This window comes from Cupressus sempervirens, chromosome 1 (genome assembly GCF_028749045.1).
Source record: "Cupressus sempervirens isolate cs-2001-9-10 chromosome 1, ASM2874904v1, whole genome shotgun sequence".
NCBI classification, from domain to species: domain Eukaryota; kingdom Viridiplantae; phylum Streptophyta; class Pinopsida; order Cupressales; family Cupressaceae; genus Cupressus; species Cupressus sempervirens.
The window spans coordinates 303,894,874-303,922,854 of NC_143118.1; the positions used below are offsets into that span (position 1 = coordinate 303,894,874).

The window sequence follows — 27,981 nt, forward strand, 5'->3', positions numbered from 1 at the left end:
TTCCTAATTGCCTATTTGGTTGTCTATTTCTTCCTTCTTCATCATTTGTTTCGATTTTCTTCTCCAAGATTCTAAATTCTTCCCATATTTGATTGTTATCTTTATGATCTTCTTCCTGATTGCCTATTTGGTTGTCTATTTCTTCTGAATCTTTGATAATTGTTTAAATATCCGAAAAATTAGTAATTCCTTACTGGATTCTTTTTCTACCTATATATATATATCTTTGAATTCAATCATTCAACTTTGCTAACAGGAATGTTACAATATATTCAATATTTATAATAATTTATTTTTCTATTGAAATTTAACTCTTTTAGTAATAATGTTTAATTTTTTTTTTTTCGATTATTAATATATTTTTAGTATCATTAATAATCTTTACAAATACGCGCTTGTAACAAGTCTATATGATCCTTCGAAATGGTGCCCTCCCGGTAGCACGTAATTAAAGTTCTCAAATCGAGGAATAAAGTTCTCAAATCGAGGTGATCTAGAAATTTAAAATCCTCGACAATGACAGTGTCATGACAGTACGTAAATGTTATATAATCTATCCTTCTGCTCTTTGTAAAATTCAAACATGGCATTGCTCTGTGTCCTTTGCTGACTGGTATGTACTGATTACTTCCTCTTCTGAACTTTCACGATTCTGCAGATCTCTATGATGATGTTTTGGTATTTCTGTGTTACAGTCATGTCCTTTTTTAAAAATTGATATGTACTAATCACTAGGTTTTTTTATGCCGGTCGTTTTTGGAAAGCTCGAGGGATTTGCTACTTAATTTTTAAAATTTAAAATTTTATTTTTTACTCGAAAGCTCCAAAATAAGGTAATGGATAGGGCATGGTTTTGTTTTTACATTTATGTCTAATGTGATGTTTGATCTACATCGAATTCTTTGGACATTTCTACTGAAACATTGAATTCAACTCAGCAAAAATTGTTTTGTAAGCGGCAACACAATACTTTGAAACACGGTTATGTTCTGTTTTCATTCTCTATCCAAGAGTAATACGCTGCATCGTTCAATCATTCTCTGCTTAGTTTGAGCTTCTGGAAGTTCAAAATTTATTTCATTTTTCTTTTGGGTGGAGTAATGATGTTCATTAAGCTGGATCTTTTGGACACTCAATGGTAATTTTGTTTGCCAGGTGTTGTGTTAGAAAGATCATAGTAACAGAAATGGCGCAGGAATTAAAGAAGAGGTATAAATCTTCTAAGGAGGACATCGTCAGTGAAAATGGAGTCAAAGATGCAAAAAATGGAATCAAAGATTTGGGTAAGTATTCATATTCATTAAATGTGTAAGAAGTGGCCTGGAAACGTGAATACGCTTATTCTTTTCGCTATTATTATTGGCAGAATTGTTCCACATTCAACTTCGCAAGACTATTCTTCCTGTAATAGATATGATAACTTTCAGTTCTGTTTCTAGTTCTCTTTTTGCTTTATTACTTTATTTTGTTATATATGATAGTTTGTTTCATAAATTTCTTTAAATTTTTTGCCTTAGCCATTTTGTTAACCCCTTTTTGTCAAATGGGTTTCGTTTCTTTTATTTTGTTCATCATCTTGGGATTAAATTATTGAATGTCTAGATTCTTTGAAAACACAGAGCGGGCCCATTTATATTTGAAAGAAAGGGGCCATTAGTTCCTCTAAAAAATAATTGGAATAAAATATGCAGAACTTTCTGGGCATATTGAAATAATTCATAATGCCTAGGCTTTCAAATATGCAGGTATTTCCAAGGTACATAATTTATGGCTTGCTCCAAACCCAAGCAAGAGATGGGGTGAACTGTTTTTCCTGCTGTACTCACCTTTCTGGCTTACATTGGTGCTTGGTATAGTTGTCCCGTATCGCATGTATGAGGTGCGTACTGTATTATGCTAATGTTTGTTAACCATCTATTCAAATTAACGCACATGCTAGATCTGTGTGGGTATACTCTTTGTTTTCTGTAATGTTCTTGTCTACAATTTGACAACCATCTTAACTTAAGACATCAAATTTCACAATCCATGAAGTTGAAACAACTGATCCTGGATTATAGATAGTGTGCTAGTTTTAGCATCCGATGTACTAGATGCAAAAATTAGCACACAATATAATCCTGAAATAGCTTTATCAAGCGTCTAAACTATTGTTACTCAAATAGATAATCGCTTAGTTTTAACTATCCAGGGAGCAAGGATGATTACAACCTTCCAAACTATTGTCATGCTAATATTGTTTTCTTCAAAAATGCCTGTCTTATTTTACAAGAGAAACTATAAGTGAAACATCAAGGGCATGAAAGAAACAATTTTTATGTATTTTAATTTGAGGGGGTTTATATTACTTTGCAATGACATTGTTGCACTTTCTAATTGAGGGGTCTTATGTATAGTACTTCATAAAAGGCTATATTTTTGCTTTGCAGGAGCATAAAGATTGCTTTTTATGTTTCATTAAAGGGATCAACTTTTGAGTAAGTGCGAAGATTCGGAAGAAATTTGTGTGGTGCATTTTGTGCTTTGGGAGTAATCTTTTACTTTATGCTCAATACATTTGAGTACCTGCAAAATTAGATTTTGAAGCAACCTTTTTTGCACAGCAGTTATATTGGTGATGGTTAAGTTAATTAGCCTTTTTGCATAGTGGGGAAAGTAACTCCTAAATTTATAAAGCGTGGAGCTTGCACACGGATAATACTTTGGTATATAACGACTGTCGGGTCATGGTTGGTTTTCAACCTACACAAGCTCTGTAGGCAATTTTAACAGAATTTCAAAATGAATGTAAGAGGGAACTTGACTTGTTTTTTGTCACTTGCAAATTGCAAGTGATAGTCGACATCAAGTCCATTCAGATATTAACTTGGAAGCTGGGTACCCGAGTGACACATCCCCTATATATTATTTGACCTCATCCCTCATAGAGGATGTAGGGATGAGTAGGAAACATCTTTAAAGTGCCCCCACCTGTGCTTGATTTAAAAGGGAAATGTGTTAGGGACAATTATTTCAAGATGGGAAATACCAAGGGACAGCTACAAAAAACAAAAACTTGGAAAAAAAGGAATGGCGGGGCCTACAAGAAGCCCCACACCCTTTTACACCAATCCTAATTTTAAAACGATAGATGGAAGACTCTATGAAAACTCACCGAGTCAAGAAAAATTTGCAAGTCTGTTTTGCTCCCGAGTATTTGCACCAAAATTTTGCAGAAAAAAACTTGCCGAGTTCTTCACAGAAAATTCGGCAATTTTGTGGCAAAAATTCGTGGAGTTCTTCACAGAATACTCGACAATTTTGTGGCAAAAACTCAGCTGCATAAGAAAAGGCCCAGATGCATCAAAAAGCCATATTAAGAAGTTCCCCACACCGCCTCTATTGTTGGGTTTTTCTCACATCTAACACCTTGTGCAGCTTGCCATTCTTACCCATCAAATGCATTGGGGTCTCCATTCCCAAACCTTTATTAGTAATTGGAATCTCATGTCATATAAGAAATTTGATTACAATGAGGGGGTCAGGGAGTGGATACCAAAATTGAGAATTCAGACAACTAATTTTATCACTATTATTATATCATTGATCAATGATGAAATATCATACTATCAGTATCAAAGATTCATTTGTGATTATTAGAAATTTAGAATCTCTCCCAAAGCTTTAACTAGACTAGGGAAGAGGAAGATGTAAAATTTTGTAATATGCAATTTACGAATCATGCAAAGTCATGATGATGTTAAAAGGCAATCACTCTAACGTTTTAATAGTTGTTAGCTAACTATTATAATAGGATTCCACTAGGATGTATGTGATTTTGTACTCAATTTGCATTCAAATCAATCAAAATTAGTAGAAAACACTTTTGCCTATGGACACATCGGATGCATCTTCTTGTCACTGAATTTTGTAAAAGAAGAAAGTGTTTCAAATGAAATCTAAGCAATTTTTTAAGTTGTTGAGTTTTTGCCAATTTTTGCTGATTTTTTATTGAGCTGAATTTTTTGGGCTTGCTGCGTTTTTGCTGAGTCTGAGTTTTCTGGCTATGCTTAAGACAATCCCAATAACAACTAAAAACAAAGAGCAAACTCATTTTTCCATTTTCTAGTTTGTGAATAAGAAGATAAAGAGAGGACAACCATGAGAGAGAACAAGAGCAGGAAGAAGGCAAAAGAACATCAATCCCATGTCATTTAAGTTACATTTTTTATTTTCTCAAACACCTTCACATTTTTTCCCCAAACATTTTGGATTTTTTTGTTTTTATTTTTGCATTTGTATCTCTTTTTGTTTTTGAAATTTCAGCGATAAAACAGTGAACAATGGTGGGTTAATGAGGGTAAAGAGGTTCGAACTCAACAATGTACTTGTAGAAGTACTTTTGAGGGTTCTTCTTAGAGTGGGATTGTTATAGGGATTACAGGCTTAAATAAACCCATTTGACTGCTCTTTTGAACTCTTTCAAATCTATACAAAGGCCCAATTAATTCAATAAAACTTCTAGGATTCACAATGCTCATTGACAAAAACAAAATTCCAGGGGAAAGTAGAGCATGGCCACATTATTTGTGCAATACAGAGGGAGGTTGACAGGGGTTTATTTTCATCTTTTGTGCATAAGCGAAATAAGGGTAAGATATTGTGAAAAAATAACTTTAATTGAGATTGTTGAGGTTACTAGGTTGCACATGGAGGGGGCTATGAGAACTAAGGGAACACAAATATAAAGGTTAGATGTGTCATTGTATATATCAATCAAATATTCAAAGAGGCAATTTTTGCTAGTCACTCGTTTGCCCTCTATGGACCACTGTCCTTGATAGAGAATATTCTGAGGTGAGTGCTTTGATGATGGAGGAAATGCGATAAATTAGGAGAAGCGATGGGTTGCACTATCATCATGGAGGGTTGAGTCAATATTAGACATCAGTCACTCATTCATATCATTTTTTTAAAGAAGTAATTCCTCAAGTTTGTGGTGCGTGGTCCTCAAACAGACAACTCTAGAAAATAAATGGATTTATCAAAAATATGCAAGCGGAAACAATAATCAAATGACCAATATAGATGTCAAACCCTATCTAATTATTGCAATATTGCAAACCATTGCAAATTAAACTTAAACTGTAAACAACAAATTTAATCGTCATAATGTTGGTTTATGTCCTCAAATGCAACATAAAATCTGAAGTCTATGTGTCAAATATGATAATTGGTTGTTAATGAACACCAATACTCGAGTGTGTCAGCATTTATATGAAACCCTTATAAAGTGAAATCAAGTAAATATGAAAGTAGATTAGAATAAAATATGACAGCGACAATAAACATGGAAACACCAACATAGAAACCTCAGATTTGATTTAATTTAATTGTAACAGCTGATACATAAAATCAATGCTTATATGTTGAATTGAAAAATTATTTTTCCAGAATCTCAAAGTGAGAAATATCCATTGACAAGATGACATACAATAGATTTGAATAATTCATTGATTGCATGACAGTAGTAGCCCTTCAAGAGTAATTACTTCAGATTTGAAGATATATTTAAACCAAAAAATAAATCATAGCACTGTTTCTGAAATTACATGAAAATTGCCAGATATTTAACTGCAAACAAACATCTGGAAAGTCCATAACTTTTCAAAATGAATTAACACTTGAATCTATTCTATTTCAGCAATTTATAAATCTGATATTTACTGTTATAGTCTTATTGCTACAGAAAATCGTTTCTTGTAACAACTAGAATCTGCAGGCACTGCCAGGCTACATTGTCTGAAGCAAATCTTCACCAGAAACTCCCAGACAGAATTTAAAATTAAATAATGTCTGATATGTCTAATCACATCAAATGAACAACAATGTCTGCTACTATTGAGAACAATACAAATCTGAAACTAAGCTTCTAAACATTGCACTTTTAACAACCTTTACACCTGAATGGATTATATTGTGATGCTGTTCAAATTTGCTTTTGGATTATATAGGCACTTGCCATTCTATGATAGTTGTGTATGTCTTGTTAATGACCAATAAATAGAGTATATATAGAATAATGGTTTATCTGGATCTTGGACAGAATTTCAAAGAGCTGGAGTACTTCCTTCTTGGATTGGTTTCATTGCTTCCTTCTTTGCTGCTGCCATTTCTGTTTGTTGCAAAGGTATGCTTGTTAAGGCTCATATCAATTTCAGTGGTTAGATGCTAAACAATTGTATGTTTCAATGAAACATATGGGAAACTGTGTAATTTTTGAAATGAAATTATGGATCACGCCCCTCGATCCATCATTAAGATGAATCTCTTGTAGTAGTTGAGTCAGCAAGATCAGTTGCTAAACACCAGAAAAAAGGATTTCTCAGGCTGAATTAATCTGGGCCTTGGAGCCCTTTTAAAGGAAAGGCCCTGACCTTCCTCACAAGCTTGCACTATAGAAACTTTAGATCTGCAGTCTTCCTCAATTATTTGGAACCAAGGGGATTTGATGGAAAGGTCACCAAGAGAGGAGATTCAACGTATTACAAAGGCCTAGAGGATATGATCTATACAATTTTTCACCAAGCCATCTGAGTACAATGACAAAGAGACTGAACACCAATAGAATCAGCAAGTCAGCAGCAAAATACTGCAACAATTAGATTTCTCATGCTGAATTGACCAAAGCTGCAGGTCCCTTCATGGCGAGGCCATGGCCTCCTTCACAAGTCTTCACTCTAGAAGCTTCATATCTACTGTTTCCTAGGATAATCTAGAGCCCAAGTGGGATTGAAAGGATTACACTGTAAAATAGGGGTGCCAATCTGTTTTGAATAGAAATGCTTTTGTACAGTGATTCACAAAGCCAGCAGAGTGCTATAACAAAAAGAATGAACAGAACAATATAATCAAAATTGAACTGAAACGATATAATAAATTATCTCACAATTGACAAGTTTTATTACAAATATTTTAGTATTTGGATGTAAGGCTGAAATTTGGAACTAAGAACTAGAAGTCTCCTGTGTAAAGAGCCATTGCTTGTAGCTATTAAAAATGTGGAAAGTAATGAGATGGCTTAATGGTTGCAAATTGTTTGACCTTTTGCCTTCTGCCAGTTGATATGACATGCTTTGCCTCTTACCAGGTGTTGCCATGGCAGAAGTGCCCTCAACTGTATTGACACTTTTGATACTTGGTGCTACCATATGATGAATTGGACTCTATGATTTCAATTTTCAATCACCTGCATTCAAGGCTGTGATGAATCCCATGGCATATACTGGATTTGGTTTGGTGTGCATCCATGATATCACATTATTATCAGGCTCCAGGATTTTCCCAGATCAGTAGTTTCCTCTAGAAAGAAATATCATCATTCTTGAAAAATGGACTCAAACAGAACAATAGTTTCCTGTATATTCACGTCAAAATAAGTTTTCCCTCTGTGTTTTGAGAAGAGAGAACCTTCACACCTACAAAAAAATGGACAGGTGAAATGCACAAGTTAGTTCCTGGAAGAGAATGGCTCAAGATTTGGTTCTAAGGGCGGAGAATGCCAAAGGGAGTCAGTCTTAGGAGATATTACACCAGAGTTCTTGGATTATGTATTAAAAACACATAAAAGTTTAAGGGGGTGGTGAGATAGTTCTTTCATGTAGCTTGTAGAAACTAATTTTGTCTAGTGATCTGACTCTAACCTTTCATTTTATTCAGTAATATGTTGGTTATGCAGTGATTGTCTATTATGTACCAAAATTTCATAAAATATCATTTGATTGTAGAGTCCGTTTAATTTTCTTTGAGAGACCATGATATTGGTAAAAATTGAGAAGTTCACTGCATAAAATCTTTGTTAATGTACCTCATCATGACTACTCTGTTTATTTTCTTAACAGATTGTTGCTCTTCCTTCTGAGTTTAATTCTACAGAATTTTGTACACTTTTTTTAGAGAAGATACTAGACTTAAACTCTTCAGCTTAGATTCTTTAACAAATAATTTGATGGGATTACACTTTATCTTTTTATTATTTGTGGCAATGAGCCACTCAATCGTGATCGGCCTTAGAAATAAGGGAAACCAAAAAACAACAATAAAATATGTGAGCAATCTTTCCATGATAACATGGGCATATGCCACAAACTAATAGCAATTACATTGTCAAGAAAGCATAGATATTGAAATAAATAGACATATCCATCCATCGCAAGGCGTGGTTAAAATTTTGTTAAATTTCTTTGTCAATATTTTGGGTGCTTCAAAATATTTAAAGGTTTCATGTCTAAGAACATAATGAAGCTGTTGTTTAAATGCAGGAAGACAGATGCAAAAATTGGTATGATCGCTATTGGGCAAAGGTTAGATAATAAACAAGTGCTATTCCATACAAATTCTGAATGCCTATTATAATTTGGCGTATTGTGTGTACCATCTTGCTAATTTTAACCTATGCAGTTCATTGATATGTAGGGTCTATGTGACAGTTAGATACTGTCTATGACTTAAGTCATTTCATCTTGAGTGATTGAATTTAACTTGAAGCACTCCAAATTATATAACATTTTGAAAAACATTTGTCAGAGTAATTGTAGAGGAGATGTTTATAATTTAGGTTTGTTATGTCTATGTTTGTGTTAGCACCCATCCCTATTTCTGCAAAATTCTTGCAATCATGATCTCATGCTTTCATAACGTTGTGATGATAGCTGATTCTAGATAACTTATAGGGTTTACTATGATCATATGTGTAATTTTGATACATGGTCTAGTGTTAGTGATCCAATAGTTTCCATGGGATTGGTTTACTTGCTTTAAATACTAGTATCGTGTTCCATCAAGCCCAATGTCATTTCTTCAATGTTTGTGATGATAGCTGATTTGAGATAACCTATATTAGGGTTTAATATGATCATATGTGTAGTTTTGCTACATGGTTTAGTGTTAGCGATCCAATAGTTTACATGTGACTGGTTTACTTGCTCTCAACATTAGCATTGTGTTTCGTCAAGCCCAATGTGTCATAATTTCATGTGGATGGACAAGTCAATTGTGATAGAATATGTGGACTACCTACATGATTCCTAATGTCACTTTGCTAAAGCTAGATGTTGGAGCCCATGACGTGGATGACCGTTGATGTGCTTGTTTCAATCCATTCCAATATCGTTGGAAAGTGCCAAGATTTTTGGAGTGTGCCGATTTGGTTAAAATAGGTTTTTGATAGTGGCGTTGTGTTCTAGTCGTCAAGATGAGTACAATGGTGTTTGAATACAGCTCTAGCTTTTAGGGAGCATTCCATAATTCTTGGAAATTTTTAACATCTTGGGAGAACACCAACTTTCATAAGGCCTTGGAATGCGGTGATGAAAGGAATTAAATAAATATTTAAGTTGTCTTAGGGTGAATTTATATTATAAAGGAAACTTATATCTGTTTATACAGTCTAAACAAGTGTGGCCTACATCATATAGTATTAGCAATACGCACAGGATACAAGTAACTTAAGTGGTTATTATTTGAATTATGACATTGGAATGGAAGATCTTAAAGTGTTAGCTCTAGGCATGGGGTACAAGTGACTTCAAAGGTTATTATTTGAAAAAGGACATTGATATGGAGGATCTTAAAAAGTAATATTTAATTAAAAAGACTTGAACAATCACTTTATTTCATTAGTGAGGGAAAAATGAATTTGTAGAATAAAAAAATTATCTAGTTATCCTAAAGTTGCCCGAAAAGTGCCTGTTTAAAAGGAATTGTAAAAGAAGAGGGGTTAGATTGAATGTTGCATTTGTTATTTAAAGTGAGAACATGAGTTCTTTTCATATTTCTTGTGCATGAAAGTCCTCATGGAATGCAAATTCTGGGGATGAAAACTTGCCTATTTGAAAAGAGTGATTTCATCCCATTGTTATTCCTGCATTGGAAAGAATAGGTTTCAGGGACAAAAACAGCAGCATTAATACTGTGTTTTAGATCTGCAATTAATCTAAGCACTATTCCAGTCTGATTGTAATATTCCTAATTGAAAATCATCTACATTACTAGATATATGTGGTTGGACAAGGGGTGGCAGATCTTCTCTCATGTAAATAAGTTTTGTAATACATATTCAGAAAATAAATGAACCTTAGCATGGCTCTTGATTATCCGGTGGTTGATTCACGCAGATAATAACCATGGCGTTGATGCTCCATATAGCTAGTACTGTCACAATCCAATTTAACAGTGACCTTTACTAGGATCACTCTTAGATGGTACAGTACCATACTGACTTCATGATGGATCGTCGGCATGATGATCAGCTGAGTCCACCCATCATCATGTAACCATCATTCATGTTTGCATCATGTAGCATAACTTATATCTACATTCATATGTCACAGTTCATAACTACTCCGTACATCTGTATCTCAGATTTCATATCCACATTATACAGTCATATTGCAGACTTCATTTCACAACCATATTTCATATTGCATGTCTGCATTATATGTCCTTGGTGATTAGCAATAATGATTGGTAGGAAACCGCGAAGTCTTTGAAATAAGACAGTTTCCTTGAAAAATACTCGAATGATCAGAAATAATCAGCAATTACCGCAGATTGCTACCAATCCAATATAAAAGGAATTAATAACATGAATATATTGCCGCCAAGATGAGGAATTGACTATTAAGTAATCAGCTGGGTACAAAGCTGATTATCATTCTACAAGGAATATATAAGTGCTAACAAGTGGTTATGAGATAACATAATTATAGCTGAAGAGATGCCATTAGGTGATAACTTTCATCAAGAGACATATTCTATTCTCATGCCATTTCATTCCTTGAACACAGGTATATAAAGACAGTGGACTTGTCTTCTCAAGGTATTGATTGGATTATCTTTATTTGTTTATCCTCATCGGATGTGCTCTGTTTAGAGCAAACTGCCAATCAGACATTCTTGGTGCACATGTATAGAGTATTAATCAGAGACAACATTCATAACTATTGCATGAATCAATTGATAGACTGGCTCAACACTATTGTTGTTGCAAGAGCCTATTTACCAATCAGAGATGGAAACTATTTGCTGTAGCAGTAGTACTCTCAGCCATTGCATGTATTAAGTGTTTATAGCAGAAACAACAGATGATATTGCTATAAGCAATATCAATATATATATTGTTGCATATATTCAAGGAATTATAAGAAATGACAATATAATTAGATCATCTTGTATATCTATTTTGTCATCTTGTATATCTATTTTGTAGATCATCTATCTTGTATAACTTCATTAATCAAATTTTGGTTTCTAAACATAAAATACCAAGCTATGAACAAAAGATATTGAGATTGAAATGGTCAATGGAATAACCATAAACTGCAACACCCTTAAGACCCAAACTCGCAATCACCATCGATGATTACACATACACAGACTACTTCAAAATCCTTGAGCTTGGGAATATTGATATGATCCTCTGTGTTCAATGGATGAGATAAATTGGCAGATTTAAACAAAATTTCCAGAATCCGACCTTCAAATTCAAAATGCAAGGTCAGAAGTACACCCTACATGGATAGCTAAATGATGATACTCCAAACAACCATAGAGAGCATGCAGTAAAAAATTTAGAAGCTAACCCACTTCGATTCCCTATAAATTTCATAATCACAGCATTCTCCATTACTCTCTTAAAACTTAAGGAAAGCATACTAAGGATGTTCAAATACTGGAACAGCTGATCACCTGAGAAATTAGGCTCTCTCATCCATTGGTTGAAATCTTCAATAATAAAATGGTGGGACTAGATACCACCTTAATTACAATGCAATCAGCAGAAGAAAAAAGGTCAAATGCTTTTGGGCAAGCATTTTGAAGGAGGGGAGACTGTAATATCACAAATTTTAAATGGTCTACATTGTGCATAACGAGATATATGTGGTCAGACAAGGGGTGCCATATGTTGTCTCATGTAAATAAGTTTTGTAATACATATTCAAAAAATAAATGAATCTTAGCATGGTTCCGCATTATCTGGTGATTGACACGCTTAGACAATCACAATAACATTGATGTTCCACATAGCTAGTACTTTTATGATCCAATTTAACAGCGATCTTTACTACTGTCACTCTTAAATGGTACCATACCATACGAACTTCCTGATGGACTGCGACACGATGGTCGGTTGAGTCCACCCATCATCATGAAACAATTATTCATCTTTACATCATGTAGCATAAGTTTTATATGCTACAGTGCATAACTACTCCAAACATCCACATCTTAGATTTCATATCGACATTATACAGTCATATTGCATACCACATTACCCAACCATATTTCATATTTAATGTCTGCATAATACAACCTTGCCATTCAGCAATAATTGTCTGTAGAAAACCGCGAAGTCTTATCAATAAGACAGGTTCCTTGAATAATATTCCAGTGATTAGAGATAATCAACAATTACCACCGATTGGTATTGATACAATATAGTATGAATCAATCATGAATATATTGCTATCAATATGAGGAATTGACTATTAAGTAATCAACTAAGTACAAAGCCAGTTATAACTCGACATGAAATATGTTTAAGTGATAATAAATGTGATAGGCAAAGTTGTTGTCCCAACTTGCACATCTAACTAATATATCAATGTCGAACTAGGCATGTCCAAAGGCTATCTATGATAAGGAATGGTATTGATTTGGGGGTTTTGCACTGAAACAATGACTTTGTTTAGTAGATCATGCTCCTCCAGGAGCCTCCAAGAGTTACTCTAGTCTCTTTGTATATACTTAGAACAACAAAGATTGGATTCTACAATCAAAGATTGGATTCTCTCTACTAGCAGGGATTTTCACCTTCTATTTAGAGCGCCATCGGGTTGAAGCAGGGTTGCTAGTGCAGGAGCACTGCAGTTTGATCCATTAAGGGGTGTTTTTAGTTTGTAGTTTGTTAGGTGTTTTGGCATGTATCAAACCCTATGGGTCTTGGATGTAATGAAGCCAAGCATATAAGCCTATTAGGGGGTTTAGCAAAGTAATAGAGGAAGAGGGAGAGATGCCAGAGGTCACTGAGGTAGTTTTGGAGGGAAAAGTACAAGCCAAAGATCTCAATCAATTAGAGCAAGGAGGGGACTCAAGTAGCAAAGGAGGCCACAAAGGTAGGAGACCTAATGGGAGAGGAAGGTCTCATGGGCCAGGTAGAGAATCTCACTTCTCAACATGAGATGCTACAATTTATAAAAATGGGATGCCTCACATATAAGTGTCCCGAGAAGGCCTCCAGTTCACAAACCAAGGATAGAAGGGTCAACTATGCAAAAGAGGATGCTGCGAGTGTCCATTCACTAGAGGTGCCGTTGGCATTAGAGGATGGAGAGAACTTGATGGTTAGGAGGACCTTGTTGAAGAACTTGTCAAGGAGGAACCATCTCAAAGGAGGGCACTTTTTATAGCTAATTGCAAGGTACAGGGAAAGGTATGTAAGGTTGTTATTGATTCTGGCTCCAGTGATCATATAGTGTCATTAGAAGCAGTAAATCAATTGAAGTTGGAAGGGATTCCCCCTTCTAGTCCTTTAAGGTTGGTTTGCTAAACAAGGGGCACAATTTTGTAGTGAATGGGCAAGCTTGGGTAGAGTTTAGTATGGGGGGTATAAGGACAAGATCCTATGTGATATTATCCCCACGGATGCCTGTCATCTTCTCCTAGGAAGGCCATGAAGTCAGAAGGTTTGAATTTGAATTTGAGTTCATCTATCATAAAATTCGGATGAAATCCAACAAGGGTAAAAATTGACATTAAATTTAACTTATATAAATTTATTAATTTTTAAATATAAGTAATATATCCACAAAATTGTCAAAATAGTTTGACATTGCTATATAATTAAACTAAATAAGTCAATATTATTTAAAATAAAATAATATGATTATAAATAACAATATCATATTAATTATCATAACATTTAGATGAAGTTCGGAAAGGGTAAAAATTTGCTGAAATTCGGATGTCATGGATGAGATTTGGCTTATCCTGTGACTTAGCACATTTTAGAAAGATGGGGTAACCTTTAAAATTCATTCCCCTGTAGAGGAAAGGAAGACCAAGCAGGTGGACCCTAGTGTGTTGATGGTTGGGGAGGAGTTCCTAGACACCGTGAAGGAGGAAGGGATAGTTCTAACCTTGGTATTGAAGCCTAAGGTAGAGGAGGATACTTGTCAAAACAAGGAGATTCTTGTGGAAGTTCAGAATTGTCAGATAGGTATGTGAAATAACCCAACTGGCTTCCACTTCGAATATCGGAGCACAATTGATTGTTTTTGCAATTTTTAAAGTTTTCTAATTTTTTTTTTTTTTTTTTCCCAGAATGTAAATAAGTCAACAAAATCAAGCAATAAAATCTGATTAAAACTGAATAGATATTATTTGCATTATTTTGGAAATCAGTAATACACAATATTAACTTGGCACCTAGATCACGATTATTCACCAAGCCATACCACCAATTCAGCCCCCTGTTGCTTACGACATCTCGTTAAAGTCTATACCCAGCCGCAACAAGTTTATTATTCCTTAACTCGTCCACGGAATTGCCAAAATGTAGTGCAGAAATCACATAGAATGGAGCTGGTGTAGAGATGTTACTCCAACCTTCCTTGACACGGGCTGGCAGAGTGAAATGCAAACCCAACAAAGCGTACAATGGCTCCTTAGTAGAAAATGCCGTTGTCCAATCTCAAACGCAGGCCTGGACGTGATTAGCTTGACTCCAATATGCTACTGTCCAAATTCTCTATGCAATCCTCTCTTATTTCCAAGCACGGCTACCAGTATTGTTTTGGAGGAAAATGCAAACCTCCCTTATATTAATTTCAGACAACAAGACACTATAACTTCCTAGTAAGAATTTTCACTTCCACTATTCAGTATCTCCAAGCCACAACAACCACAGTAGGAGAAATTCGATAATTGTTTACATTGGCACATATCCAATAAGATCACAGAAATACTTCAAACCCTTAGCTAGGCAATATGAGCAAATTAAAATATATATTCAAGATGATCTCTCCTCAACAAAAAGCTACATTTATAACACAAATTGAACCATCCAGCTTCACTCTCACACTTTCCGCTTAAAAGGCAACTTTATAATATAAAGTTATGAGACTTTATAATATAAAGTGCTTATGCTTATGAAATATGAATTAAATAATCGTTAAGCGAACAAGCTCACCGATTAAAGAATTTAATAAAGAAATCCGAGAGAGAGAGAGATCAAATACCCAAAATTAGAGGACCATCCTACCTAAACTGCTCAATCCAAAAGTAGCAATTGACCAAGAGTGACTTTCTAAAAATAGTAAGTCCAAAAATAGAAATCTCACGACAAAGACCCCCAAGACTAGACATCAGCTCACAAGGGTCGCGATAATGAGCTAACAAACCCACACTCCAAAGACCTGCTAAATTGGGGACATTACAGTATGTGGACATAATCCGTAATAGAACACCAGGATCGTTGCCTAACAAGAGAAGTGTGAGCCATTAGATAGACCTAGTACCAGGGGCTTCCCTCCAGAAAAAAGATGCCTATGAAATTAGACCCCAACAAAATGAGGAGATATCTAAGTAGGTGCAAGAGTTGTTAGACAATGGTTTAATAAGGAAGAGCATTAGCCCTTGTGCTATACCCATAGTATTTGCTCCAAAGAAAGGGGGCAAATGGAGATTATGAACTGATTCAAGAGCAATCAATAGGATCACAATAAGAGACAAGTTCTCCATACCTAGAATAGAAGACTTAATGGACTACCTAGGAGGGGCTAGGCTCAGATAAGGATCAGAGAGGAGGAAAAGTAGAAGACAACATTCAAGACTAGAGAAGGGCTCTATGAGTGGCTTGTAATGCCATTTGGACTCTCAAATGCACCAAGAACCTTCATGAGGCTTATCAATGAAGTCTTGAAGGACTATATCAACAAGTTTCTTGTAGTATACCTAGATGATATATTAATTTACAGTAGGACTAAATAAGAGCATCTAAAAGATTCAGTTATTGTTTTGAAAAAGCTTTTTGATGAAAAGTTACTTATAAACCTTGACAAGTGTGAGTTTTTGAAGTAAGAACTTTTCTACCAGGGGTTTGTGATCTCACATGGAGACTTGAAGATGGATCAAACCAAGGTTGAAGCAATACTCAATTGGCCTACTACTAGGAATGCAGGAGATGTGAGCAATTTTCATGGGCTGGCCACATTATATATGAAGTTCATAAAGAACTTCAATTCAATCTACTTTGCTACTTTGGATACCATCAAAGGAGGTCTTAAGACAAAGTTTACGTGGACAGGTGAAGCAGATAAGGGGTTTGAACTCTTGAAACAAAAGGTAGCTTGTCAACTTGTTTTGTTGTTGCCCGATTTCAACAAACTTTTCACCATTGAGTGTGATGCTAGCAATGTGGCCATTGGTGCAGTCATAAGCCAAGAAGGTAGGCCTGTAACCTTCTTCAGTGAAAAGCTAAATGAAGCCAGGAGGAAATTCTACTCTTATGACTTGGAATTATATGCCATGGTGCAAGCTCTGAAAAAATGGAGGCACTACCTCCTACCTAAAGAATTTTTGGTCTATACTGACAATCATGTCTTGAGTTTCTCGAATTCACGGGACAAGTTGAGCCATAAGCATATGAAGTGGGTAGAGCATTTGTAGCATATACATTTACCGTTAAGCACAAGAAGGGTGAAGCCAACAAGATGATAGATGCATTGAGCAAGAGAGTGCTGATAGTGCAAGAATTCCAATTATAGAGCATTAGAATAAAAGCTTTCAAGAACTTGTATGAGGAAGATGAGGTTTTTCAGTGACCTACAAGGTATGACAAAGTTTAAGAGTCACTTTCATAGTGAATTTTTTGATTACACAATGCATAATGGATTGCTTTTTGGGGGTGGACAATTATGTGTCCCAAAAGGTTCCACGAGGGAGAACTTGATTTAAGAAAACATAATGGCAGTCTTGGACGACATTTTGGATTGAATAATACCTTAGAGTTGGTGCAGAGGTTCTATTATTGGCCAAAAATGCAAAAGGATGTCAAGAAGTATGTGTAATGTTTTAACACATGTAAAAGGGGGCTAAGGGGACTTCCGCAAATGCAGGTCTTTACCAACCTTTGCCGATTCCCAATAGGCCATGGAATGCCTTAGTATGGATTTTGTATTAGGTTTTCCTAAGAGTAAAAATGGATGCGATATTGTCTTTGTGGTAGTTGAGAGATTTAGCAAAATGACTCGTTTCATACCTTGCAAGACCACTAATGATGCTTCACATATTGCTAATTTGTTTTTCAAGGAGGTTGTTAGGATCCATGGTCTACCATTGAGCATAGTCTCTGACAGGGATTCTAAATTTGTTGGACATTTTTGGAATACACTATAGAGAAGGCTTGGCACAAATCTCTCATCTGGGTTTATGCACCCCCAAATTGATGGCCAGACAAAGGTGGTCAACATGTCTCTATGAAATTTGCTTAGGTACTTAACAAATGAGTATGGATAGTTATGGGATGTGGTCATTCTCCAAGCAGAGTTTGCTTATAATGAAACTTTGAAGAGAACCACAGGACATAGTCCTTTTGAGGTAGCGTATGGCACACACCCAAGATGGGTATGGAGTTGAGAGATTTGACATGGATGGAGAAAAGAGGTGGACATACAAAAGAATTTGCTGAGGCCATGAAGGAGGTCCATGACCAAGTCAGAACAACTCTCCAAGAGAACATTCGAAAGGTGAAGGGAAAAGTGGATTAGAAGAAGAGGTACTTGCATTTCCAAGTGGGAGACTTGTTATGGTTCATTGCAACAAAGATAGACTTTCCAAGGGTGGCCATACCAAGTTGATGATGAAGAGAATTGACCCATGTGAAATTTTGGCCAAGTATAGGACAAATGCCTATAAGGTGGATCTACCATTAGATGTAGCTATTTCACCTATTTTTAATGTGGTAGATTTGGTACAGTATAGAGGTCCTCCACCTACAGAAGAGAATGGTGAACCTATGGATAAAGAACAAAAGGAATGGGTTAATAAGTTAGCCTCTCACCCAAAGCCTATCATAGAAGTCATCCTAGACAAGAAGATGGCCAAACCTATTAGGAGGAAGACTTATTGGGAACATTTGGTCAAACAACAGGGTTAACTTGAGTTAGAGGCAACTTGGATAACATCTGGTCAAGCAGCAGGGTTACTTGAGTTTGAGGCAACTTGGATGCTAGAGGAAGATCTAGAGAAGCAGGGAATTGATTATTAACTTTACAAAACTCAAGGGACTTGAGTTCTTTCAACTTGAGGAATATGGTGCAAGAGCACCACAATTTGATCCATAAAGGGATCTTTTCATTTTGTAGGTTTTTAGGTGTTTTGGCATTTATCAGACCCTATGGGTCCTGAATGTAATAAAGGCAAGCATATAAGTCTATTAGGAGGTCTAGGGTTGGGTCAAAATGACCTTAAGGTTATTTTGGCCTAATAGGCTCATTAATGTAATAATGACCCTAAGAGGTCAAATTGATGACGTAAGAGTCCTATGGATCTAATTGGTTGTAATTTGACCACTTTTGGTCACTAATACGAGTATAGGTCAAATAAGAGCCTAATTGTGGAGTTGGAGCAAAATTAACAAAGTTGCTATGACAATTTTGAAAAGTTGTCATGCAATTTTCAAAAGTTGTTGAGCAACTTTTGTAACTTTGTTGCAAAGTTGGTCATAATGACCCCAATGGTCTTTTGGTTTCACAATTGTGAAGGTTGGAAGATGGCTATTTAGGTCATTTCTCTCATGATTGTACGAATTGTTGAAGTTTGGGTGGCAAAATAATAAAAAATTATGAGTTTTTCCTGCTAATAACCTTGTTGTAAGGCTTGGCATATGTGGTGGTGAATTGATCTTATTGAACTTTCCTTGTGTTCATGTGGTAAGACATGTTAAGCTTCCAATGCAATTGGTTTGATTTGTTTTGGTAGAGTTTAGTGCATTTTATAGATTTTTCTTTGTGACGGGTTCAATAGCCTAATTGAACCTACGGTTTGACAATAAAATGCTTCTAACTTGTGTTGTTACCAGGGAATTTCAATGGCCTTTGGTGAAATTCAAGTTAGGACCATGTTCTATATAATGGTGGTGATTTTGGGCAAGAAGAATAGGGGAGGTGATAGCAAATTGATGCCCTAGCTAAGCTCAATGTGTTCGGACTAATAAAGTATGCAATTCAAGTTGTAGACCATTGGGTGGAGTGTTCCAACATAATTGGATGGTGGAGTGGGTATCGACCAAGTGGATCCAAGGTGTTTGAAATTTTGACAAGGTGGGGGTTGTTGGATCAAGGTGGGTTCCTTTATTAAGCAAACCTAGTTAGCCCTTTTAGCCCTTTTAATTTTGTTGGGGTTGGTGGTCCGTACCTTGAGTCAAGACCTGAACCATGGCATTCCAATAAAGCATCCAAAAGGATATTTGGAAAAGTTCTTTGTTCTGGGGGTTCTTCAGGGTTTGTTCAAGTTATCCACTATAAAATCGCTGATCAAACCTAAAAGTTTTAGGTGTCTATAGTAGATCTAAACCCACTTGTGAAGGCTTAAAGGGTCTTGGGTCCTAAAAGTGAACCCAATGGGACAAATTGTGCATATTGATACTGAGACAAGGTCACTCCACCCTCTGTAAGCATAATTTGCATAGATTGGTGTCATAAACCTAGGTGGGATGAAAAGCAAGGTCATATAGGAAAGTTGAATCACGTAGTAATTCTTTTGGGTGAGTTTGCATAATCTTTTTAAGGGATATAACTGACCCTTATAGGAGCCTTTGAGTTTGTCTGTGGCCCTATTTGACTCTTATTTGTGTGTCTCAGAGAAATTGGAGTCTTGGTGACCCTAGAAGGTGGGGTTTTGTTGATTATTGAAGTGGGCCAGTGGATTGCTTTGATTCTCCCTATTAATCGCCTTCCCTCCCCCACTTTGTTCGGTATTTACATTGATGAGCTTGAGGATTTCCTTTGGGATTTCTAGCTCCTTGACAATGGCTACTACTTAAACCAGGTTTTGATCTGCATTTTACTATTCACCGATGATGTGGTCCTTTTGGCTTCCTGTGAGGGGCTTCATTGACTTTTTGATGGGTTGGCCTCCTTTTGTAACTTGTGACAATTAGTTGTGTCCCTGTGAAAGACTCGTTATGGTCTTCAACTACTTGAAGACCCTCTTATCTCCACTTCTATCTTTAGGGTTAGGAGGTTGAGATCACATCCTCTTATACTTACCTCAAAGTTAAGTTCTTTGGTCCTCGTTTCAGCGTAGAACTTGCCAAGCAGCCCCGAGTCAACAAGGGTCTCGAGTCAACAAGGGCTTGGGTTCCATGGCTATTTCAAAAGAGACAGTACTTCAGAGATCACTTCCAAGACACCGTGACCAAGATGTCCCTCGTGGATTCCTTGGTCAACCTAGTCGTCGTAGTTGCCCTTTATGGATCAATTGTGTGTGGACCCTCTCTCCTGGAGTTTGATTGGGCTTTGGTTGAGAGAGTCCAAACTCTCTTTTGACACATAATTAGATGTCACCGTCCTCTCCCCATAGTATCACCTTGGTCAAGTTTGGTGCTCATCCTTTTAGGCTTGGGACTATCTTTGATCTAGTTTGGTTTCTTCATCGACTTCAGAAGTTTGCCATCTCTGCTAAGGACCGCCACATATATTCTTACTTGGTCTATTGCTCTTCTGAGAGGATGGCGGGTTCTGATCCAACTAGCAAAGGTTGTTGGTTCGCCTAGGCCGTTGCTCTTCTTTGTTCGGTTGGGATTGTGATGGACTGCCTTCCTCCCTTTTAGTTCTCTTTGAATACCTCCGCTCAACTCCTTCTATCTTAGTAGGAACTGAAAGAGCATGTTAGATTCGACATCTATAGACAACATATTATAACAACTAGAGCAATCCTCTGTGGGGGCTTCCCCTGAGGATGACTAACTATGTTTGGTACTACATGGACATCCTGGATGGGGTTATTGGGCATCCTTGTTACCTTACTCGTTGTTGGACTTATGCTCTCTGCATCTCACTGGGGTCTTTTAGAGTGGGCTCCCATTGGCTACGTATACAGATTGATCACCAAATTGATAGAGGACAAGATTTGCCGCATCTGCTGTCTGGGTGAGGCGTTGATGAAGACCCATTTTTTGTACCATTGCCCCATCTACCACGAGATCAAGGGAAGATTCTATTGCTTGTTTAGAGAATGCGTGTCCCTTTCTTCTTTTATCAGATACACTGATCAACGATGTCTTGCCCTCTACCTCCATGATGGCTTCGTGATCACAATTTGCAACTTTTGCTTTCGTTGACGCAGTCTTCAGATCAGCTCATCACCTCCTTCTCTCTATGGTCCTTAGCTTGGGGGAAGAAGTGGTCGCTCAACTCTTCTTCGGATCACACCAAGTTGGTGAGGCCTTGTAAAGGGCAGACTTGGCAGCACCACCCTTCTTCCAGCTGTTCCTTCTGATGGTTGGTGACATTGCCTTGCCCTAGACCGAATCGTTTGGTTTTGGAGTATTTCTCGCCTGTGAGGAGTATTTAGCCTGTTTTGGTTTTGTTCTTTTGCTTTCTTGCTAGTTCTTTCTGCAGACACCGTTTGGTGCTCCCGCTGCTGGCTACTGCCTTGTTGCACGTTTTCGAGTCCCTTAGACCCTTGGTAATAAATTTATCCCATCTTATCTGCTGTTTCCTAACTCTGATCTTAACAGTCCCTATTCTTAAATCATCCAAGCAACTAATCTGATTCTGAAATTCAAAAGTACAAAGCACATTTTAGATAATTGACAAAGATTCACTGTGGAGATTCCTTAATTTAAACTATTAAAATATTTAATAGGAATGAACTTAGATGCTCGAGAAATCAAATTATTTTACCGCAGGAATTCAAACTAATTCTATTTGCTTGAAAATAAATCTATTTATACTCGCAGGAATTAAATGGTCTGTTTATCATTATCTCCACAATTCACTTAGCAACTTCTGTTCCATATGTTTGCAATCAGATTTCTTCCTCATTTAAACTTAATTAGAATTTAACGATGAGAACACGAGTAGAAATGGTTTAATCAAACTGCTTCACTGATCTATCTTTCTGAAATGAAAGTACTTCTGAATTAATAATGTATCAACGATAAAATCAATGGAACATACATTCAACTTCCAAATTGAATCAAATGAGTAATTTGCATGACATGGAAATGAAATTACTTGAAACAAATTCACAATATCACCTCCCTTTGGTTGTGTGGGCCCTGCTCTTCCTCTGGTTGGGATCTCAACACAATTTCAGATTAACATGATGCTTGCGATTAAAATTGGCCCCCGTTAGGACACAAAACACAGTTTAAATTAAAACTTCCAATAATGAAAATAACTACTATGATACTGCATACAAACTAACTTACAATGGACTGACTACAAGCACTTGCACCAAAAGAAGGTGCAAGGGATACACTAATAGGTATTTGATTGAAAAGAATAAATGAAGATCTATATAGCAAAAAAAGTTGTAATGACCCTGCTCAACTCTGACCTCAAAATGTTGATTGGAGGCTCAAGGAATTTTACCAAACAACTCACATGCAAGGGTCATATGACTGATATAGCGTTTGAGTTTGCTTTAATGACTCTTTTCTTTAATTAACATCAATGAAAATTTTTGTAAGAAGACTCAAAATTGACTAATCAGTGACCTAACATGAATGTGCAACTTATTTTGACAATATTCAATGCATCTATGTGATTAAAACTACTTGCAATATGCTGCTACAGCAAATAGTAATTATGACAAACACTTTGGATGCAAACTATGATGGCGTTAATGTACTTATAGCCAAGTGGCATTAATACAAACACTTGGTATGCAAAATTATAACATTATTTATGCCAAATAGAGAACCTACAACCAATTGACATTTTGTCAAACAATTGGCATGCAAACTAATAAGCTGATCATGAATGATAAATGCATGTTCAATTACAACTATATCAGACCAGCAACTTATGTCTCCTTTATTGCACATATAATGTCTACTACAATGCTAGTATGAAATGGCCAAGACTCTTGGCTTACATCCGCAAGAATAATGCTTAAATCTGATACAAACTTTCACCTACAGCCTTACCTTCTAATATGCATCTAAATGATAAGAAAAATGTATGAAATATTCAAAGGAACCTGATTGTAGATGGCTGTAATAATTTTTACTAATGCTGCCTTTCCGCTTTGCTTTTTCGGATCTGCATTTTCGCTTTGCTTTTTTGGATCTTCTTTTTTGGATTGCTTTTTCGGATTTGCTATTTTAGACTGCTTTTTCGGATTTGCTTTTTTTTTCTCTTGCAACCAAAAACTCAAACCCTCAAGTAAATATGAGTATACAAATTAAGCTCAACTTGAAATGGCTGAGTGCCATTTCCAAAGGGCACAACCCTTCAGAGGATCTTTCACCTCCTAAGTTATGCAATCACTTGGGAGGTATCGTTCCCAATGATTAAACTGAATATTTGTAGGCCTTTAAGCTCCACAAATGCTCAAGTGGACACAATAGAGAAAATAAACTTGGATGATAGACAATGAGCCCTCCATGCCTATATATTCTTTTTCTCCACTTTCTCCAGAAACTTCTAGAACATTATTTTATTTTATCTATTAAGTGACTTTATAAAATATTTTATAATTCAAGTCATTTTATTAAATTAATTAAATATAAAGTTATTTTTTAATATTTATTTATTTGATAACTTTATAAATAATTAACTTAATACCACTTATTTATTTAATTAAAATAATTAATTAGTCATCCTTATAAAATATTCATTATTTTGGACAATTTAATAAATTAAATAAATTAAATCAAATTACCTCCAAAATGGGGACATGACAACCCGCCCTTTCTGAAATTGCTTGTCCCCAAGCAATGGTTGAACAAAAAACCAATCAATCCACATGGATACCAAATGTAATCATGCACTATACTGCTGTCAATCAACGTAAGCTCCTGCAATATCCTCTGCAATATAACCAAGAAGAATCCATGAAGGGTGAATCATTGCTCAACTGAACTTCAAATCCACTACTGACATAGTCAGGAACCCACGAGACACAAACTCCCAAAATATTAGAACCCAAGTAGAGTGGACATCCCAAATTGCCAACACAGTGAATAACATCAACGCATCCCACTGACCTATGCGGGATGTACAATCCAACTCTGTCACAATGGTGAACACTTCCGAATGAAACTGCACCAAGTACAGAGAATCCACATGTTGTACACCTACTGTAATCAGCACAACTCTGCAAATCACCGGCCATTGTCTCATAACCATAACTCCCATGCACCGCTGATGGTGAGTATACATCACAAGATAAACAACAAGAAATAGAACCCAAACCAAGTTGGCTTGCCATCAACTCCTCAACACATGGATCAAATGCAAACTGATGAACATACCCTACAGTACAATGCTGATTAAAAGAACCAACCTCAGGTGACAACTCGCCATGCACAGGTGTGCAACTCACTGAATTTGATCACTAGCTAAGTCAAGAGATGACATAGCCAAAGGAGTAGAATCAATAACAACCGCTGAAGCATCACTCCCAAACTTCTGCTCTAAGTCATGTACTATCAAGCTGTCAACCGCAGAACCTATCGCCATGTCATGCCCATCGCAACTCTCATCCTGTGGCGTCAAACCATCCCATAACTGATGACAAGCACTAGGAACCAAAGTACATCTCCGTATCATCATCTCATCAACATGGTCATCAAAGGTAAATTGATGAGCATACCTCACAGTGTAATGGCGATAGAATGCGCCAATCCCAGTCAGTGGCTCAGACTGCAATCTAGATGAAACTAGTTGCAACCCATCACTAACCAAGCCTGAACTGACTATGACCTTCGAAGACACCACCAAAGGAGTAGTATCACTAGCAGGAACCATGCCAACTGCCAGCTCACCAACATCACACATGATCTCTGATACAACATCACCAGTCTCCATGCCATCAGTAGTAGAGACCACCACCATGTCAGGCATACCACAACAATCTGTTGCAACACCCAATTCAATTGAACCTGAACCCTGTAGAGGAGAACCCGATTAAGGATGGATGCATCCCCATCTCCACTGTCTCTGACAATCTCGACCATGGACATCCTCGAATCGCCAGACATCACAACCTGTGATTGTACAGAATTTGGTAAAGACTACAGTTGCTCTAACTCCATGGTCACCTCAGCCAAATGAAATTGTGACTCCTCGAGAGCCAACTATGTACTCTCAAGAATCTCAGAAGTCACCACGAGCTGTTGAGTAAGCTCACTCACCTCATCTTCCTTGACCAACAATGTGTCATATGTTGTACTGCCCCACTCCATAAGATAATCTTTGTCGGCCACCAACTGCATACAATTCTGTCTCAGAATTCGGATAGCCTCCCATAAAGAGTGGATCTCTGTCAAGGAAAGATAAATGCCTCCCTGCTCATCACTAGTAGGAGAACCCCATCCATAATCTGCTAACAATTGACGAGCAACATTGAAATGCTGGCAAGCGATAGCAATGTCTCGCTCACTAACTCTCAGTTGACTAGACACATGATGGTGCTGGCTAGATTGTCTCCTACAATCCTCCTTTGAGGCACTCTCCAAAGGAGTATCCTCAAAGTTACTGGTCTCTAGAGTATTACCATTCGTATCCTGCAAATCAACTCCAAAGCTCATATCAAAATACGGAGTATCAAAAACTGTAGCACTGCTGTCCAACTCTTTTGTACCAAAAGAAATTGCCAAGGAAACTAAGTCCTCAAAACTGCCCACTGCATCCTCTTGGATATCATCAATGCCAGTATAATCCTGGGACTCATCTGTACATACTGCCAAATATGAAAGATCATCAACACATTCCAGCAAGAATGGTCGACTGGATATATGAACAAAGCCCAACACCGGTGTATAAAAACTAACACCAACATTGGACAAGCTGCTGGCACAAGAAAAAACAACATTGTGCAATCTGCTAATCAAATCCATGATAGCACCCAAACAATCATTGCTACCAAAAAGTGATAAAGATCTCCAGTCAACTGAATCCCAAACGCCAATATGACAATCTCGAGTCCATATCCGTAAACTAGAATCAGCTGGTAACTTAAGCAAACTCCTCACCTGAGTAATATGACTAATACCAACTAACTCCACATACTTGTCTGACACTGTCCCTGTATCCTGGATGTGAATGCAAGACGAACTCACAACATTATCAACGACCACGTACAATTCGCCCGCTGTAGAAAGCTGAGTATCAGGTGTGCAAGATGAAAGTAAACTCAACTCCATGCCATGCTCATCCCCATGTCTCTCCAAGTCTTGTAATGCCAATGGAGTATTCACCAAAGAAGCTCGAGTGTCCTCAAGCTCACGAGAAAACCTGTCAACTTCCTCTTCCTTCCTCCTCAAGGCATCTGAATAGTCTCCAGCAAGGCTAAGAAGATGGTCACGATCTGATAGAAGATGTAAATAACTCAACTTCATCGTTCCCATTCCTTGCCTAATTGCTTGTAAGTCAACACAAGAAGACTTTGCCTGAACTCCATTATGTCTGCCTTGTAACTAAATCACTCGGAGGTGATCCTCTATCATATCCCGCATCCTGTCATGATGAGATAATGAAGTCACAATATTGTCTTCGCTCACCTTCAGCTGGCTGGACAAATCATGCGAAGTACTACAAGCCCCAACCTCATGTGACGAAGCATCCAAATGTGCCTGGTACTCCCTCTCAGCAAAGTCATGAATACTCAATGTCTGCTCATCTCTACCAGGTATCTCACCATCGTGCACAACAACATCCTCAAAATTATCATTTGAACCCTCTACACTATAGTCATTTCCTGTCGTAACCAAACCATCCAGAGTACCTGTGACATCACCCTTTGGCGACTTGTACACAACTGTCTCAACTTGAGTATCAAGTTGACAGTTACTATCAATCTGCGTAATATACTTCACCACTTCCTTCTGTGGTGGAGTAGAATCTGAGACCTCAGCCTGGCTGTAAGCTAAATTCTCGAACTCCTCATGCAAGTTCCTGGTAATTGTGTGATCTGCCCTGTGAGAAGATTTGCCAAATAGAAATCCAGTCAACTTGTTGGTGACCTGTTGCAACTCACTGTGTTTATTTGCCTGCTTCTGCATGGCAGCTCCGTAGTTCAGGTACTTGTCAAATGTCCATCCGTCCTGGACATATGCTGGTAATGAATTCCACTCATTCCTCGCTTGTCGGAGTTCATCTTCAATCTCTGTTACCATAGCATCAGGTGTGAGTGCTGGAGTTTCTTCCTTGAATGTAGGATGTGTGGATTTGTCAATTGTCCCAGACCGTGTCCTTTGCCCATGTTGTGATCCTACTATGCTCTTGTCATCTTGGTCATTATTATGATTATTTCTCCTGTTTTCCCTAATCAAATGTTGCATCATAGCCATCATTGCCTGTGTACTTGCCTCTATTGACTGTAGAAGCCTATCCTGATGCTGTAAAGCCTCATCATCTCTCATAATTCTGGGTGGGCTTTAAGAATGTCTTTCGGCCATGTTCTCAGCTGTGCTGGTTCCTGTGTAAATAGAGCTCTTTTGTTTTCGTTCTTATTAACTAAATTGAATGGTGGCTGCATAAACCTTGTCAGGCTGGCAGGAAACCGCTCTGATACCACTGTAATGACCTTGCTCAAATCTGACCTCAAAATGTTGATTGGAGGCTCAAGGAATTTTATCAAACAACTCACATGCAAGGGTCATATGACTGATATAGCATTTGAGTTTGTTTTAATGACTCTTTTCTTTAATTAACGTTAATGAGAATTTTTGCAAGAAGACTCAAAATTGACTAATCAATGACCTAA

The 27,981-nt window shown here is 37.0% G+C and overlaps 1 protein-coding gene across 2 annotated transcripts in view; it reads left to right on the top strand.

The window, feature by feature from the left end:
* The first annotated feature begins 407 nt into the window (after nt 1–407).
* CPI1 (cyclopropyl isomerase) overlaps nt 408–27,981 on the top strand; it is a 126,536-nt gene continuing 98,962 nt past the window's right edge. The window contains exons 1-5 of one of the 2 annotated variants that reach the window (XM_089823432.1): nt 408–613; nt 1,156–1,283; nt 1,746–1,879; nt 6,086–6,169; nt 8,301–8,342. In XM_089823432.1, the coding sequence (XP_089679558.1) occupies nt 528–613; nt 1,156–1,283; nt 1,746–1,879; nt 6,086–6,169; nt 8,301–8,342 (474 nt within the window). In that variant the 5' untranslated portion in view covers nt 408–527. The remainder of the gene's footprint in view (nt 614–1,155; nt 1,284–1,745; nt 1,880–6,085; nt 6,170–8,300; nt 8,343–27,981) is intronic. The other variant, XM_089823435.1, reaches the window with a different exon arrangement.